This window comes from Atractosteus spatula, chromosome 10 (assembly GCF_055471065.1).
Source record: "Atractosteus spatula isolate fAtrSpa1 chromosome 10, fAtrSpa1.hap1, whole genome shotgun sequence".
NCBI lineage: Eukaryota > Metazoa > Chordata > Actinopteri > Semionotiformes > Lepisosteidae > Atractosteus > Atractosteus spatula.
The window spans coordinates 21,018,170-21,036,195 of record NC_142715.1 but is presented as its reverse complement, the minus strand read 5'-3'; the positions used below and the strand labels follow the sequence as shown (position 1 = coordinate 21,036,195).

Sequence of the window (18,026 nt, the reverse complement as noted above, 5' to 3'; positions counted from 1 at the left end):
ACATGGATACCATGAAGCAGGACAAACTCCCCAGTTTCCCAGTTTCCCCTGACAGCAGCTACAAGCTCCCCACAGCTCTCCTGGAGGTGTGCGCCTGGTGTTGCCCTGGGGTTATTCACCATGGCGTTAGAGTCCCTGTAACGCCCAATTACAGTCAAAAGTATGTTGTTGTTTTTTTTACTTTTTACTGTAACAACACAAACACGCAGACAAGACAAAAGACAGAACGTCGCCGGGGAAACGTACTGTCAACCAAAAATACACGTTTGGGCGGGGGGAGATAACACAATTAAAAGATTAAACAAGCTAAATGAAGAAAAGCTTCGCTCAGCCTTCGTGTACGTGTAAATACGCCTATTTTAGACTGTTCAAACACGGGTCTCTTGCCAAAACCCCGTTCACTTTATATACAAATATGTGATGACGTGCGAGCATGAAGACACGAGGTATTTTCAGCTGGTTTCCCATGGGGGGTTCAAATTCAGCCGAACCCCCTTGCAGTTTGGTACCGACAGATAGTGGCCGGGTGCGGCACCTCGGGTCGTTTCACGAAGCTATCGCAACAGGGCTAAAGACAAGAAGGCAAATCGCCTGAAAAGCTATGGAGCGCAAGTACAAGACATGAATAACCGGCCGAGCTCAGCTGCTCGCTGAAAGCTCGTTTCGTTATTGGACGATTCGTGGGCGCTACGGCGTGTAATGCGATTCAATTCACTTCGATTGATTTGGATATAGCGCCTATCCGTGTGAGCGCCGCGGTCACCCAAGGGGACACCCGCTAACGCCCTCAAACAGGCGCAGAAAGCGATTGAATTGCCCCCCAAATCCACGATCTGAGAGGGAGACCTGCAGGTGGGCTACGACAGGACCTCGGGTGCGACTTTGTCATTACGAGACAACTCGGGGGGGGGGTCTTTTTTCCTTCCTAGATGGGCAGAAAGGCGCTTCTCTCAGCTCTCGGCCTCGAAGAAAATGTGTTTTTTAAATGTCAACGTGTTTCGACATTCAGGTCGTGAGGTTTGGGGTGGAGGCTGGGGGGGGGAGGGGAGCGCCAGAGTCACGGGAGACGTCTCTCGGCCCGGCGAGACCGGTGTGACGAGAAAAGCGAGGCGCAGCTCGACGGGTGGGCGACACCCACAGCCCTGAGCAGCACTTCGTCAGCCGAGGCCCCGACAAAACGCCGCCATCACTGTCTGCTGCTCCTCGGCAGCGCAGGAGGCCGGGCCGGCCGCTGACCCCGGGTCACCCGGCAACGCGGGTCGTCGCCCCGGCAACGCGGGTCGTCACCCCTGCGACCGGGTGGTCGCCCCGGGCAACAGGTCTAAGCCCTGTGTGTTTCTTGTCGGGCTGAAAGGGTGCATCATTATTATAGATATATATTATCTTTATATGATGTATATTGTATATTTGTATATTATTTGTGAGGTGGAGGTGTGTGAAGTCGCTCTGGACAGACCGGCAGAGTAGTGTTTGCAGGCTTGAAGGATTTTGAGATGTTATTGTGCCGTTTAATAGACAATTCGGAAAAAAAGAGCATTTATTTACAGTCAGTTTATTAGTCTTTCTGGGTGAATTTCCCCTCCATCAATCCAAAGGGTCTAATAGTCCTCCCCCTTTCAGTACTTTCGAGGCGGAGCGGAAACGCTCTTTAGCTTCTATTTAAACAAATTGGAGAAATACTAAAGCCAGGAAAACATGATCTGTGTAAAAAAATACAGTTTGAGCACATCATTTACTTCCTGAGCTCTGCCGGTGAGATGTGTTTTGTTCCTCTTGTTGTAGCTGTATTTGTAGATTCTTTATACGTCTCATAAAAACAATTAAGACAAAAGATCACAACTGAAAGAAAGTAAATACATGAAAAAGGTATAAGCCCTGCCGGCGAGGGGTGTTAATTATAGTAATTTGAGCGTCGCCATGGGCAGCGACGGGTCGGGTTACACGCCGAGAAAGAGCCTCCAGCCCAGGATGATAAAATCAGTAAACATTGTTCCCCTCTCCCTCTGTACTATATCAAGACGTGGGGTCGCTTTATAACCTGTCAGAAAACAACCGTGTGGCGCTGCAGCTAAGCCCCACGCCTCTGAAGAAACCTATAACGTGAACCTCACCCCGCTGCCACATCAAAATGAGCGCAGCGGGTCATCGGGACACGGCACCGGGAGAAATACTGCCCACGCAGGGCGGAGAGGGTCTATCTTCTGTCACGTTGTGAATGCTGGTGTTGCAAAACCAAATTTAACACAACCTAGCGTCTTGACATAATCCTCAACTCGATAATCTTAACACCCCAGCATACAAATTAACGCAGCAGCTAAAAACACGACCCGACACACAATTCTTAACGCAGTACTCCACCGTGACCGCTGGGTGTCGCTCTGCACATATACTGTAGCTCTCGCATATCCCAGTCATAAGATAAAATAAGATGAGGGTTGCACTTGAAGTTTCCTTACATTTCAAGTAGATTACGAGTGGGAAGATGGAATAAACTCCCGAGAAGCTGCCTGAGGAACAGACAGTGAGCCTGTCTCTCAATAATAATAATAATAATAATACAGTGTGTGTGATCTCCTGTCCCAGCCTGAGGAACAGACAGTGAGCCTGTCTCTCAATGATAATAATACAGTGTGTGATCTCCTGTCCCAGCCTGAGGAACAGACAGTGAGCCTGTCTCTCAATAATAATAATACAGTGTGTGATTTCCTGTCCCAGCCTGAGGAACAGACAGTGAGCCTGTCTCTCAATGATAATAATACAGTGTGTGATCTCCTGTCCCAGCCTGAGGAACAGTGAGCCTGTCTCTCAATAATAATAATAATACAGTGTGTGATCTCCTGTCCCAGCCTGAGGAACAGACAGTGAGCCTGTCTCTCAATAATAATAATACAGCGTGTGATCCTCTGTCCCAGCCTGAGGAACAGACAGTGAGCCTGTCTCTCAATAATAATAATCCAGTGTGTGATTTCCTGTCCCAGCCTGAGGAACAGACAGTGAGCCTGTCTCTCAATGATAATAATACAGTGTGTGATCTCCTGTCCCAGCCTGAGGAACAGTGAGCCTGTCTCTCAATGATAATAATACAGTGTGTGATCTCCTGTCCCAGCCTGAGGAACAGTGAGCCTGTCTCTCAATAATAATAATACAGTGTGTGATCTCCTGTCCCAGCCTGAGGAACAGACAGTGAGCCTGTCTCTCAATAATAATAATACAGCGTGTGATCCTCTGTCCCAGCCTGAGGAACAGACAGTGAGCCTGTCTCTCAATAATAATAATCCAGTGTGTGATTTCCTGTCCCAGCCTGAGGAACAGACAGTGAGCCTGTCTCTCAATGATAATAATACAGTGTGTGATCTCCTGTCCCAGCCTGAGGAACAGTGAGCCTGTCTCTCAATAATAATAATACAGTGTGTGATCTCCTGTCCCAACCTGAGGAACAGACAGTGAGCCTGTCTCTCAATAATAATAATACAGTGTGTGATCTCCTGTCCCAGCATGACGAACAGTGAGCCTGTCTCTCAATAATAATAATACAGTGGAACAAGTAATAGGTTTATTCCATGCTGAAAAAAAAGAAGAAAGAGAACACAACGTTTCGGCCGTGGAGCCTTCTTCAGGTGTGAGAGAGACAGGGCAGTAGGCAAAGGTAAAGTAGCAGGAGAACAAAGGCTGGGAGGGAGGAGGAGTGAGAGGCGGGAGTAGGGGACAGAAAGAGAGGCCAATCAAGAGGTGTGAAATGAAACTTCCAATGAATGGAGAAAATTTAAAAGAACAGTAGTCTGTCGTTAAGAGAAGGGAGAATGTGTGATCCTAGCTGCAGAATAATTTTGGTTTCGGTGGTCTTTCTGATGTACGAGTTTGGAAAACCGTCTTTGAGAACACAGACGGAGAGATTAGAGTGGTCGTGGCCGTCAGAGGTGAAATGAGAAACAATGGGCTTGGAGAGATCTTTAATCTTCACAGCCCTGACGTGTTCCCTGAAGCGGTCTCCGAGTCTCCTTCCTGTTTCTCCAATGTAGATGGCTGGGCATTTACTGCAAGAGATACAGTAAATAAGGTTGCTGGAGGTACAAGATGCTGTCTGGGTGATCCGGAATTGTCCTGAGGGGCCTTGAATGAGTGTGGTGGTGGATGTGTACTTGCAGGTGATACAGCGAGTTCTGTTTCAAGGGAAAGTACCTGGTGTGGATGGTTGTTGAGGGCGGTCAAGGGAGCTGTGAACAAGGAGGTCACGCAGATTAGGTGATCGGCGATATGAGATGATAGGGCGATCAGAAAAGATGTCCCCCATCACTATACTGGGGCATCAGGACCCACACAGACCGCAGGGTGAGAGCGCCCCCTGCTGGCCCCACTCACACCTCTCCCAGCAGCAGCCTCAGTGTTTTCCCAGGAGTCTCCCCTCCAGGTACTGGCCAGGCTCACACCTGCTGGGCTCCAGCAGGCTGTCAGCTGGGAGTTGAGGGCGATATGGCTGCTATCCCACGTTCCTCTCCTGCGTGACGAAGGTGGTGCGCTTTTAAGCTCTCCGCCCGCCGGAAACTCCTCCCGCACTCCCTGCAGCTGAAGCTGGTGGGTTTTTCAACTGCCTTCCTGACTGAAGCTCTTCCCACATTGCTCGCAGCTGAAAGGTCTCGCTCCCGTGTGCGTCAGCTGGTGTTTTCGTAAGCTAGCGGCCCAGCTGAAACTCCTCGTGCACTGACTGCAGCTGAAAGGCTTCTCTCCTGTGTGAACGGACTGGTGGGTTTTTAGACTGTCCGAGCGACTGAAACTCTTCCCACACTGACTGCAGCTGAATACTCTCTCGCCCCTTGTGACTTAATTTCCCTGACCTCTGAAAACACTGCTGCTGTCTGTGCTGTACCGACACTTCCTCCGTTTTATCTGAACAAGGCGTTGAAGGCTTCCTGATCCTCTGGCCCACGACGATGTGTCAAACCACCTCGGCGCTGACAGTCTCTGAATTTGCACAGAACAAGGTCTTGGTACTATCGAGCCCTGTAGGTGCTGCTCTTGCTCCTCCCTGTCCTGACTCTCCTCTGGGTGCTGTGACTCAGCACTGATCTCTTCACCAGGTACAGCAGTCTGCTGCTCTGCAGGGTCCATCAGCTGGATCACCACGTACTGCTCTGTAAGAGGAAACTCACCCAGTTCTTCATTGTGCTCTTGTACAGAGACAGAGTCCTGCTCCTTACAACTTTCACTAATATTCTTAATGTCCAAATCATTAATCTCGTTTGAGGGCTTTACTAAGAGGCTCTCAGGCTCGGTCTTCATCATGGGCACAGAGTCCAGATCCTCCACACTCTCTCTGCTCTCTGTGTGCTGCTCCCTGAGTCTCTCTTTCCCTTGTGCGGCGGTGAGCTCTGTCTCCTGCCTCAGACTGGAGCCCCACTCCTCCCGCTCACTGTGCTGCTGTTCAAGAGAAGCCCTGTCCCCAGCGTCAGGGAGGGCACTGACCTCTGACCCTGAAAAACACAGGACAAGAGGACAGGGCCTTTAACACGGGCTGAGGGTAGAGGCCAAAACCTTCTCAGAAAACAAAATGTAAAGTAGCAATAACTAAATAATCTTCAACAATGAAGATCAAAGAAGAATTGTGACAGAGATGAATAAAACATCTACCAAATTGCAAGACCGTACATGCGCCGCACACAAACGCAGAAAGCTCAAGTCTTTCAGTTAACGTACGACTCCAGCTGATGTATGTGTGGATTATTGTATCTGCAGGGTCAGTCCACTGGGGCTCCTATGTCCTGCTCTGCAAGATGAAACTCACCCAGTTCTGCTCTGAGCTCTGGTGCATAGAGACGCTGTCCAGTTCAATACAATGTTCTGCGATATGCATGGTGTGCGGATGATTGATCTTCTCTGTAAATATTAAGAGCCCAGGTGTCTCACTCTCAGGCTAGGTCTTCATCGTGGGCACAGAGTCCAGATCCTGTCTCTGTCTGCTCTCTGTGTGCTGCTCACTGAGTGTCTCTTTCCCTTGTGCGGCGGTGAGCTCTGTCTCCTGCTTCAGACTGGAGCCCCACTCCTCCTTCTCACTGTGCTGCTGGTCAAGAGGAGCCCTGTCCCCAGAGTCAGGGAGAGCACTGACCTCTGACCCTGAAAAACACAGGACAAGAGGACCAAACCTTTAACACGAGCTTAGAGTACTGCTCAAAAGAAGTGATACCCATGCAAAGAGCAGCTTCAAATTTCAATTTGAAATTGCAGAGACATTCTTCAGAAGGCTGGCTCTGTGTTGGGGATGAGACTCGACCCCCTGGAGGTGGTGGCTGAGAGGAGAATGCTGACCAAGCTCACAGCCATCATGACCAACGCCTCTCATCTGCTTCTGCACATGTTTTATTGTTTCTACAGGGACTATGGGCATCACATTTTGCACATACCTATGTATTTATTTTATATTTATTTTGTTGTCTTTTGTTTTTATAACTATTCTGATGTCTGTTTTTGCTTGTCTTGGGCTGGACTGCTATAGTTCCCTACGGGATCAATAAAGTCTTATCTACAGTGGTGTGAAAACGTTTTTGCCCCCTTCCTGATTTCTTGTTTTTTTGCATGTTTGTCACACTGAAATGTTTCAGATCATCAAACAAATTGAAATATTAGACAAAGATAACACAAGGAAACACAAAATGCAGTTTTTAAATGAAGGTTTTTATTATTAAGGGAAAAAAAATCCAAACCTACATGGCCCTGTGTGAAAACGTGATTGCCCCCTAAACCTAATAACTTTTTCACACCACTGTATAATGTAGGATGTTGGAGTTGATATGTTAGCAGTCAAGAAGAACCTGTTGTGGTAATAGCTCTGTACAGACTGGTAATTGGCTGCCAGACCTGGGACATGATAATATACAGGAATTCAGGCAGAGAGTCTTTGTCTATTTTAACAGAGCAGTGGTTTGCTATTGTGAAGACTGAGTCTGTCCAGAGACTATTATATCCATTGACACAGTAAAGCTCTTCGGTATCAGATGAATGTTCGACTAACAACGCTATAAAAACAATGCAGTGTCGACCATGAAAATGTCTGAACAGCCGAAATGTTGTTTCTCTTTCTCTCCCGTTCCTTTGCGGGATCCAACATGTTGTAAACGAGTCTCATGTTCGCGGTGCTCCGGGATTTCTGTACGTCAGCTTGTTCATTTGATAAAGTTATTTTAGACACATCCCACCCTTTTCTGAATACAAATACGCAAACAAATACACAATTAAAGTTAGGAAAAGCCACTGACTGGACAAACCGTGATAAGTAAAACATGCTGATTACAGAACAGGTAACGTAACGTAAAAGGGTAAAACCGACGCGAGACTCGGGTAAATTACATTCACTCACTAAAACACAGTGAGTTCGGGGTTCCCAGTCCTGGTCCCTGGGTCACCTGGCTCTAGGTGAGCTCTGTCCCAGACTGATGGTTCAAGCTGTCTGTTTCACAGGTGACAGGTGCGTCTGTGTGAACCTGCGCCCAGGTGTGTCGCCTGCTGTCACTCAGAGCTGTCTGTCCCGCGCGCACAGGTCAGAAATAGCCCAGCCAAGGAGTATTAGTGCTTTATCAACAAACTGTAATAACTTTTATTTTATACAGTATCTTTCCTGGGGCCTCTCATGACATCAGTTTGTTGTCATTAATTTCCCTATGTCGGATTTTTTACCAGTAAGAACAGTATCTGCGACACACACAAGCAAATACACAGGCTTTCTGAGCACCGCCCGCGTGTAAAACGAGCCTGACAGGTTACCGAAACCGAAAGTACTTGAGTGTTATGAAACACTGGCGTCCTCACCTGCACAATCACCTTCGCTTTGGTGTTTTAAGGGCTCTTTTTCTTTCTCTTTTTCATTTTTAAGAGCTCGAATCAAACAGAGCAGGGGCATGATGATGCTGTTTGCTGCTCTGGTGGGTTTGGGTCTTCCAGGCTGGGTCGCTGGAGATGAGTCCTGCTGGTGCTTTTCCAGATGCACGAGTAGTAAACTCGGGATAAGGGCTCGCTGTTTTTTTTATGTTTATGTACGGCTAAAGCTATACTTTAATCATAATTTTATTGTCGTCACTTAGTTTGCATCTGTACATTTCGTTTACAGCCTTGGGGGTCATTAATTATGATAATTATGATACGCTTTCCGTGAAGCACAACAAAAACATAATTTCCTCTTCAAGTCTCAATTCCATAGATTTAACGTACAAACAGGCCTGTTGTCGTGACTGAGTGATTTCTAGCAATTGGTGTCTTGCCAGAATTTCATAAGGGTCCAAGGAAAGTGTGCTCATATTTGGAGCAAAAGTGTCTACAGCGCTGAAAATTGACGGACCTGAAAAGCTGGGAGAGGCAGTGACAAAAAGGCTGTATTTATACACATGAACTAATTTATGTTAAATCAGCTGATTTGGTATGAAAAAAAATGCAAACAAACCATCTCTCCAGGACCACTGTTAATATAATATTATATTATATAATACATTATATTATGTATTATATTATACATAATAGAATGTATTATATTACATATAATACTGAATACACACCTGAAGAAGGCTCCACGGCCAAAACGTTGTGTTCTCTTTCTTCTTTTTTTTCAGCATGGAATAAACCTATTACTTGTTCCTTTGCAATATAATATAATGTTGAGTGTGTCTGTATTAACCTCTCTTAATGCAGTGTAATGTCCAGTCAGTGTGTCTGTATTAACCCCTCTCTCTCAGTGCAGTGTTAATGTACTGGAGTGTCCAGTCAGTGTGTCTGTATTATCCCCTCTCTCTCGGTGCAGTGTTACTGTACTGAAGTGTACATACTGTGCAGTAAGTATTAACATACTATTTCTTTTTTTTCCAGAGAGACATATTTTGGTAGACTCATATATGGTTGAACTTGGTTCGGAACAGAATGGGAAATTCCAGGGCTTAGTCTCTCTGGATGGGGAGCCCTTGATGGAGTACAGCAGTGGTATGAAGCGTGTCATGTTCAAGCAGGACTGGCTGAAGCAGGTCGCAGTAGATTCTGCAAACCAATGCATTCTGGAGGAGCTTTTCTTCTTTGAAATGATGAAAGAGCTAAAAAACGTAACTGGTGGTGAGAGGAAAAACCTAATATTTTGTCACAAATATGTGATATTTTGTCCTCACATGTATAGAACTCTTTGTTGACACATAATGTTGATTGCCTGTGAATTGTGTATGTTATTTCTCTGGTGGTCTCTCAGGTGTTGAAGAGAGGTAACAGTGAAGCTCATTCTTGTCCGTCTCTCAGGGGTTCATTTCCTGCAGAGGTTTGTGGGCTGCTCAAAGGATGAGAAAGGAAGGGTGGAATCATTCGACTGGATCGGGTACGATGGGGAGGACATGCTCGAGTTCGACAGCTTCAACACCCAGTGGGTGAATCTCTCTCCAATCCACCAGTCTCTCAAGATGCACATGGACCGCAACACAGACTACAATAGAGAGAACAGAGATTATCTGAAATACATTTGTCCCGAGCTCATGGACAGCTACCTGAAGTTTAGGGGACATCACTCAGGTGAGTGTGTGAGAGGAAATTGTGCCAAAATATGGGCCAGGAATTAGGTGTGCATAAATGTGCCAGTAGCCATATCACCCTGTAACTCACAACTAATAACCCCCTGAAGCTCAGCAGGCATGAGCCTGGCCAGTACCTGGATAGGAGACCTCCTGGTAAAGTTAAGGTTGCTGCTGGAAGAGGTGTTAGGGGGGGACAGTAGGAGATGCTGACTCTTTGGTCTGGGTGGGCCCTAATGGCCCAATATAGTGATGATTGTGAAAAGGCACTGTCCTTCAGATGACGTGTAAAACCAAGGTCCTGACACTCTTTTGTCATACAAAATCCCAGGGCATCTCTTGAAAAGAGTAGGGGTGTTACCCTGGTTTCCTGGTCAAAAAATGTCCCATTGGCCTTTATCAATCATGGCCTCCTAAAAATCCCCATCTATGAACTGGCTTCATCACTCTGCTCTCCTCCCCACTGAGAGCTGGTGTGAGGGGAGTGTACTGGCGCACTATGGCTGCCTTTGCATTGTCCAGGTGGGGGCTACACTTTGGTGGTGGTGTGGAGGGGAGTCCCCATTACTTGTAAAGTGCTATGAGTGGAGTATCCAGAAAAGTGCGACGTAAGCGTAATTATAGAGGGAGTGTGCTTTGGGTCTAGAGTTTTGAGGAGCCTCTACCCTCTTGACCCTGTCTGTTTAAAATGTAGTTTCCTTTATGCAGGAAGAGAACTATAAGTCCCAAGATACCTTGGGGGGAAACAGCCTGCTCATTTTTTTTCTGAGCTGTGAGGAATTATCCGCCTTCTCTCTGGCTCCAAAGGTGGTAGCTTACAAGTTGGGGCCTTTTGTTTGAAGAGAACTTAACAGACAGTCTAGCTTTTGGTGATGGTTTATTTTAGACTCTAGAGAGGACAAAGTGAGTAATACTGAAGAAGTTGCTCATATTATTCCTCCTAAAAATAGGGAGCTGTGTTTTTATTTTTGGTTGGTTTTACATAGGGTTTTGTAAAGCTCTCAAGGCTGAAGTACTTTACTGACCCTTCTCTGGTAATACAATGTTAAGATCCATGTTGGTTGTGACCCAGCGAACTCTGAAATTATTCCAGAATAAACAGATAAGAAGCATGTTTGTGTTCAGTCAGTGTGTCTGTATTAAAACCTCTCTTTAAGTGTAGTTTTAATGTACTGGAGTGTCCAGTCAAAGTCTGTATTAACCCCCCCCTCTCTCTCAGTGCAGTGTTAATGTACTGGAGTGTCCAGTCAGTGTGTCCGTATGAACCCCTCTCTCTCTCAGTGCAGTGTTAATGTACTGGAGTGTCCAGTCAGTGTGTGTGTATGAACCCCTCTCTCTCTCAGTGCAGTGTTCATGTACTGGAGTGTCCAGTCAGTGTGTCTGTATGAACCCCTCTCTCTCTCAGTGCAGTGTTAATGTACTGGAGTGTCCAGTCAGTGGGTCTCATTAATCCATGTCTTTCAGTCTCTCCTCAGGTGTTTGTCTCTGCCAAGCAAACGGGATTCTTTCAGACTCTCTATCTCTCCTGTCTGGTCACTGGTTTCTACCCTGGAGACATAGTGGTCAGTCTGTCCAGGAATGGAGAGAACGAGACAGAGGAGGTGCAGTCTAGTGGGATCAGACCCAACGGTGACGCCACCTTCCAGCTGAGGAAGAGTGTGGAGATCAGAGCCAGTGAGAGAGAGGAGTACAGATGTACTGTTATTCACCGTGGCTCCAACTACAATGTTACATTGACATGGGGTACGTCACTGGAACTCTTCAGATTATATTGTACTAATTCTACACTGAAGCTCTCCAGTCTCCTGTGCTATAGAGATTGGCACACTGTATAACTCTGTGCTGTGTGTGTTGTCAGGTGGATCCGAGTCCCAAGATCCCAGAGTTGCCATCAGTGTAGCTGCAACTGCAGTTTGCTTGGTACTTCTTGCAACAGGAGCGGTTTGCATTCTTCTCTGGAAGAGGAAGATGGGTAAGAGTTAATTACCAGTTTACACATACAGATGAAGCAGAAGTTAACACTGAGCTACAGATGCAGCCATTCAAAGTGTGCGGTACAGACACGTACCGCAGGTAATTGGCTGTGGTGTCGCGTATCATGACGCAAGATGACGCTGGGTACCGCGGTGCGTGATTGGTTGACCGACAGGGGCACTCGTGGTCCGTTGGTCTGTCGTAGAAAGACTTACTGTAAACGTCTTTACTGTGCCCGTTGTAGATATTGAATTTTACCACTGAAGGGAAATCTTAGTAGCTGAGCATAAAAAGAATAGGAGCATACTGTAACGCGTGTGAAGGCCATAAACGATATTAATTTTGGAACATAAACATACAGTATATAGCTGGTCTTGGTACTTTAAAGAAAAAAATACACACCAGTATTCCATTTCTCCCTAAACATTTTAAGCATCGAAGTCTTTAACTAAAGAGATACCGGAGTCAACAAGCATACTTTTAGAATTTGATTAATAGGGAATATAATATGGAATCGCGTATCTAAAGAATTTAATAACGGTATGATTATATTCGTGTACTGCGACAGGGCTGTGTGGGGCTGTTTCGCCTCCCTGTTCATGTGAGTTGTCTTGTAGCCTACTGGTCTACGTGCCTGACTAACAACGGGCAGGTTGTGTGTTCAAATCCAGCTGGTGCTGGACTTTTCTTTTAACAAACATTTCTTCGAAAAAATAGAATAGCGATATTATGGACAATCAATTGACTTTTATATTTCAAAATATCGCAACATGATCGATTCTAAGTCATTTTTGATAACAATGAATAGTCACCTTCTTCCCTTCTGACAACGGTCCCTGCTTCTGCTTCCTGCTTCTATTGTGTGTGTGTGTGTGCAACAGAGTAAATTTTTATAGAGAAATGGAGGCTGGACAGTATGCGTTACAATATAAACATTTATATTGATTTAAATCGTGTTCTGATTTAAATCGCAAACGCGTGTTATCCTTTACAGGATAAAAACAACCAGAACAGCAGCAACAACAATATTGTATTTCATTGCACTTTGAAAACCAAGTAATAACCTAACTATACAGTACGTGCAAACGTTTCATATGTTGCTGTCGTGAATGCCTGTGTACCCATAAGTATCTTATTTGCCTTGAGTCCTGTCTATCTCTGTCCCCCTCCCCCCTCTCTCCCTCAATTCAATTCAATTCAAGGTGTTTTATTTGCATGACAGATGGGTACAATTCTTGTTGGGAATGTATATTTTGATATTTACACCCGGCGCGGCACCAAGGGAGTGTCTGCATTTATAACTTAGTTTTTAAAATTAGTCAAGCAATATGAAGCATCTCCTTTTACTTTTAAGTCCCTTAAATACATTGAGCACAGCTTTCTCACCACTTAAGATTGCTTTTTGATACCATCCTTACACAAAGCAGAAACTTTCTGATGACTCACAGTACAAGTGGAAAGATTACAGATTTTAATCGTCTTTAATTTTGTTACGTTATACGTTTTAGGAACGTTTCATCTACACAAACACCACAAAACTATTCTCGATTGTATTTCTGAATGTTATGTTACACCTGCAGTAGTTCACTGTTTTAAATACATCGAATTAAGAAAGTTATGTGTAGCACTTTAGATCTTTTTTTCTGAACCAGAAAATGCCTGTGAATGCCTGTGGAGTGTATCTTATTAAGCTCTAAATTGCATTTTGAGTGCGGTTTTTGACTTTTTTTAAATTGCATTTTGGGCGCGGACAGCACATACAAGGGTTAATGAACTGCGCCAAGAAATTTAAAATAGTATTCTTTAGGTGTGAGGGTAGGAGTGGACCGCAGCAGGCATAATCAGCAAACCAGGAAAACAAAGAACAGGACAGGTGAGATGTGTATCCAGAAAACGAGTGATCAGAAAAAGGAAATGGTGTTACGCCCAGGTTTTCGACCCAATTGTTTTAACTTGCTAATGCATCAGACACATTTCCTGGCGTATTGTGTTTTAAATAAAATAGGAGTGTCTTTCCCTGGCTGCTGTTCTGGTTGTTTTTATCCTGTAAAGGATAACATGCGTTTGCGATTTAAATCAGAACACGATTTAAATCAATATAAATGTTTATATTGTAACGCATACTGTCCAGCCTCCATTTCTCTATAAACATTTACTCTGTTGCACACACACACACACACAATAGAAGCAGGAAGCAGAAGCAGGGACTGTTGTCAGAAGGGAAGAAGGTGACTATTCATTGTTATAAAAAATGACTGCGTGACACTGCGTGATACCGCGACACGCCCACCGGGGTATGCCGCGAAATACCTCACCCATTTTGAATGGCTGCATCTGTAGCAAGTACTGCACTGTCTCTTCACATTACAGTATCTGTCACTCATACTGTCAGTGCTGTCTCTCTGTATTCTGGATGTGTAGTTCAGTATTATAGAATGGTCAAGGGTCACACATGAGAAATGCCTCTCTGTATGACAGTGATATTGGACTGTATTAATATAGTACACAAATATGAATTTAGAGATTCAAAGTTAAAAAACTCCTGGTGACTGTGTTGTCTGCAGACTAAATAACATGACTTACTGCTTCATTCCCAGGAAGAGAGATGCTGAGTAAAAAAGTCTCAGTCCCCTAAGTGGACAGTGGAGACTCAGGTGAGACTCTGCTGAAAGGGGGAGGGTGATGGGAAGGGTCTGTGGGAGCGATAATGGCCAGTGTGTGTCTGTATTTGTTGGTGGTCAGGAGCAGGTGGCTGTAGGAGCAACGATGTTCAGTGTGTGTCTGTTGTTGGTGGTGGTCAGTAGTCTGTGGATGTGGGAGCAGTGATGGTCAGTGTGTCTGTTGTTATTGTTGGTCAGTAGTCAGTGGCTGTGGGTGTGCTGATGGTCAGTGTGTCTGTTGTTGTTGTTCGGTAGTCAGAGTGTGTAAGCAGTGATGGCCAGTGTGTGTCTGTTATTGTTCAGGAGTCAGTCTGTGTGGGAGCGGTGATGGCCGGTGCGTCTGTTGCTGTTGGTCAGTAGTCAGTGTCTGTGTGAGTGGTGATGGTCAGTGTGTCTGTTGCTGTTGGTCAGTAGTCAGTGTCTGTGGGAGTGGTGATGGTCAGTGTGTCTGTTGTTGTTGTTCAGTAGTCTGTGGCTGTGGGAGCAGTGATGGTCAGTGTGTCTGTTGTTGTTGGTCAGTAGTCAGTGCTTGTGGGAGCAGTGATGGTCAGTGTGTCTGTTGTTGTTGTTGGTCAGTAGTCTGTGGCTATGGGAGCAGTGATGGTCAGTGTGTCTGTTGCTGTTGGTCAGTAGTCAATGGCTTTGGGAGCAGTGATGGTCAGTGTGTCTGTTGTTGTTGGTCAGTAGTCAGTGGCTGTGGGAGTGGTGATGGACAGTGTGTCTGTTGTTGTTGGTCAGTAGTCGTGGCTGTGGGAGCAGTGATGGTCAGTGTGTCTGTTGTTGTTGTTGGTCAGTAGTCAGTGTCTGTGGGAGTGGTGATGGACAGTGTGTCTGTTGTTGTTGTTGGTCAGTAGTCGATGGCTGTGGGAGCAGTGATGGTCAGTGTGTCTGTTGTTGTTGTTGGTCAGTAGTCGGTGGCTGTGGGAGCAGTGATGGTCAGTGTGTCTGTTGTTGTTGGTCAGTAGTCAGTGGCTGTGGGATCGGTGATGGCCGGTGTGTCTGTTGTTGTTGGTGGTCAGTAGTCGGTGTCTGTGGGAGCAGTGATGGTCAGTGTGTCTGTTGTTGTTGGTGGTCAGTAGTCGGTGTCTGTGGGAGCAGTGATGGTCAGTGTGTCTGTTGTTGTTGGTCAGTAGTCAGTGCTTGTGGGAGCAGTGATGGTCAGTGTGTCTGTTGTTGTTGTTGGTCAGTAGTCTGTGGCTATGGGAGCAGTGATGGTCAGTGTGTCTGTTGCTGTTGGTCAGTAGTCAATGGCTTTGGGAGAAGTGATGGTCAGTGTGTCTGTTGTTGTTGGTCAGTAGTCAGTGGCTCTGGGAGTGGTGATGGACAGTGTGTCTGTTGTTGTTGGTCAGTAGTCGTGGCTGTGGGAGCAGTGATGGTCAGTGTGTCTGTTGTTGTTGGTCAGTAGTCGGTGACTGTGGGAGTGGTGATGGCCAGTGTGTCTGTTGTTGTTGTTGGTCAGTAGTCGATGGCTGTGGGAGCAGTGATGGTCAGTGTGTCTGTTGTTGTTGGTCAGTAGTCAGTGGCTGTGGGATCGGTGATGGCCGGTGTGTCTGTTGTTGTTGGTGGTCAGTAGTCGGTGTCTGTGGGAGCAGTGATGGTCAGTGTGTCTGTTTTTGTTGGTCAGTAGTTGATGGCTGTGGGAGCAGTGATGGCCGGTGTGTCTGTTGTTGTTGGTCAGTAGTCAGTGTCTGTGGGAGCAGTGATGGTCAGTGTGTCTGTTGTTGTTGGTCAGTAGTCGATGGCTGTGGGAGCAGTGATGGTCAATGTGTCTGTTGTTGTTGGTCAGTAGTCAGTGTCTGTGGGATTGGTAATGGGCAGTGTGTCTGTTGTTGTTGGTCAGTAGTCAATGGCTGTGGGAGCAGTGATGGTCATTGTGTCTGTTGTTGTTGGTCAGTAGTCAATGGCTGTGGGAGCAGTGATGGTCTGTGTGTCTGTTGTTGTTGTTGTTGTTGGTCAGTAGTCAGTGTCTGTGGGAGTGGTGATGGTCAGTTTGTCTGTTGTTGTTGTTGGCAAGTAGTCTGTGGCTCTGGGAGTGGTGATGGCTGGTGTGTCTGTTGTTGTTGTTGGTCAGTAGTCAGTGTCTGTGGGAGCAGTGATGGCCAGTGTGTCTGTTGTTGGTGGTCAGTAGTCTATGGCTGTGGGAGCAGTGATGGTCAGTGTGTCTGTTGTTGTTGGTCAGTAGTCAATGGCTGTGGGAGCAGTGATGGTCTGTGTGTCTGTTGTTGTTGTTGTTGGTCAGTAGTCAGTGTCTGTGGGAGCAGTGATGGTCAGTGTGTCTGTTGTTGTTGTTGGTCAGTAGTCAGTGTCTGTGGGAGTGGTGATGGACAGTGTGTCTGTTGTTGTTGTTGGTCAGTAGTCGATGGCTGTGGGAGCAGTGATGGTCAGTGTGTCTGTTGTTGTTGTTGGTCAGTAGTCGGTGGCTGTGGGAGCAGTGATGGTCAGTGTGTCTGTTGTTGTTGGTCAGTAGTCAGTGGCTGTGGGATCGGTGATGGCCGGTGTGTCTGTTGTTGTTGTTGGTCAGTAGTCGGTGTCTGTGGGAGCAGTGATGGTCAGTGTGTCTGTTGTTGTTGGTGGTCAGTAGTCGGTGTCTGTGGGAGCAGTGATGGTCAGTGTGTCTGTTGTTGTTGGTCAGTAGTCAGTGCTTGTGGGAGCAGTGATGGTCAGTGTGTCTGTTGTTGTTGTTGGTCAGTAGTCTGTGGCTATGGGAGCAGTGATGGTCAGTGTGTCTGTTGCTGTTGGTCAGTAGTCAATGGCTTTGGGAGAAGTGATGGTCAGTGTGTCTGTTGTTGTTGGTCAGTAGTCGTGGCTGTGGGAGCAGTGATGGTCAGTGTGTCTGTTGTTGTTGGTCAGTAGTCGGTGACTGTGGGAGTGGTGATGGCCAGTGTGTCTGTTGTTGTTGTTGGTCAGTAGTCGGTGGCTGTGGGAGCAGTGATGGTCAGTGTGTCTGTTGTTGTTGGTCAGTAGTCAGTGGCTGTGGGATCGGTGATGGCCGGTGTGTCTGTTGTTGTTGGTGGTCAGTAGTCGGTGTCTGTGGGAGCAGTGATGGTCAGTGTGTCTGTTGTTGTTGGTCAGTAGTTGATGGCTGTGGGAGCAGTGATGGCCGGTGTGTCTGTTGTTGTTGGTCAGTAGTCAGTGTCTGTGGGAGCAGTGATGGTCAGTGTGTCTGTTGTTGTTGGTCAGTAGTCGATGGCTGTGGGAGCAGTGATGGTCAATGTGTCTGATGTTGTTGGTCAGTAGTCAGTGTCTGTGGGATTGGTGATGGGCAGTGTGTCTGTTGTTGTTGTTGTTGGTCAGTAGTCAGTGTCTGTGGGAGCAGTGATGGTCAGTGTGTCTGTTGTTGTTGGTCAGTAGTCAGTGGCTATGGGAGCAGTGATGGTCATTGTGTCTGTTGTTGTTGGTCAGTAGTCAATGGCTGTGGGAGCAGTGATGGTCATTGTGTCTGTTGTTGTTGGTCAGTAGTCAATGGCTGTGGGAGCAGTGATGGTCTGTGTGTCTGTTGTTGTTGTTGTTGTTGGTCAGTAGTCAGTGTCTGTGGGAGTGGTGATGGTCAGTTTGTCTGTTGTTGTTGTTGGCCAGTAGTCTGTGGCTCTGGGAGTGGTGATGGCTGGTGTGTCTGTTGTTGTTGTTGGTCAGTAGTCAGTGTCTGTGGGAGCAGTGATGGCCAGTGTGTCTGTTGTTGGTGGTCAGTAGTCTATGGCTGTGGGAGCAGTGATGGTCAGTGTGTCTGTTGTTGTTGGTCAGTAGTCAATGGCTGTGGGAGCAGTGATGGTCTGTGTGTCTGTTGTTGTTGTTGTTGGTCAGTAGTCAGTGTCTGTGGGAGCAGTGATGGTCAGTGTGTCTGTTGTTGTTGTTGTTGGTCAGTAGTCGG

At 46.5% G+C, this 18,026-nt stretch overlaps 2 protein-coding genes across 2 annotated transcripts in view; one reads left to right on the top strand and one right to left on the bottom strand.

Moving 5' to 3' along the window:
- LOC148825762 (uncharacterized) overlaps positions 1–5,277 on the bottom strand; it is a 232,396-nt gene extending 227,119 nt beyond the window's left edge. The window contains exons 1-2 of the mRNA XM_088926342.1: positions 4,990–5,277; positions 4,587–4,737 (exon numbers count right to left, since the gene is read on the bottom strand). Coding sequence (XP_088782468.1) covers positions 4,587–4,737; positions 4,990–5,277 — 439 coding nt within the window. The remainder of the gene's footprint in view (positions 1–4,586; positions 4,738–4,989) is intronic.
- A 3,593-nt stretch (positions 5,278–8,870) lies between these two features.
- Positions 8,871–14,162, top strand: LOC148825761 (class I histocompatibility antigen, F10 alpha chain-like). The gene is made up of 5 exons (XM_088926341.1): positions 8,871–9,081; positions 9,259–9,525; positions 10,989–11,267; positions 11,383–11,496; positions 14,096–14,162. The coding sequence occupies exons 1-5, from the start codon at positions 8,871–8,873 to the stop codon at positions 14,131–14,133; spliced, it is 909 nt and encodes a 302-aa protein (XP_088782467.1). The 3' UTR covers positions 14,134–14,162.
- The last annotated feature ends 3,864 nt before the right edge of the window (positions 14,163–18,026 follow it).

Excerpts from the sequence above, each read along its gene's own strand:
- LOC148825761 (XM_088926341.1), top strand. The coding sequence starts at position 8,871 with ATGGTTGAACTTGGTTCGGAACAGAATGGGAAATTCCAGGGCTTAGTC. Across the intron at positions 9,082-9,258 it reads GCTAAAAAACGTAACTGGTG|GGGTTCATTTCCTGCAGAGG; the intron begins GTGAGAGGAAAA and ends TCCGTCTCTCAG. Across the intron at positions 9,526-10,988 it reads GTTTAGGGGACATCACTCAG|TCTCTCCTCAGGTGTTTGTC; the intron begins GTGAGTGTGTGA and ends CATGTCTTTCAG.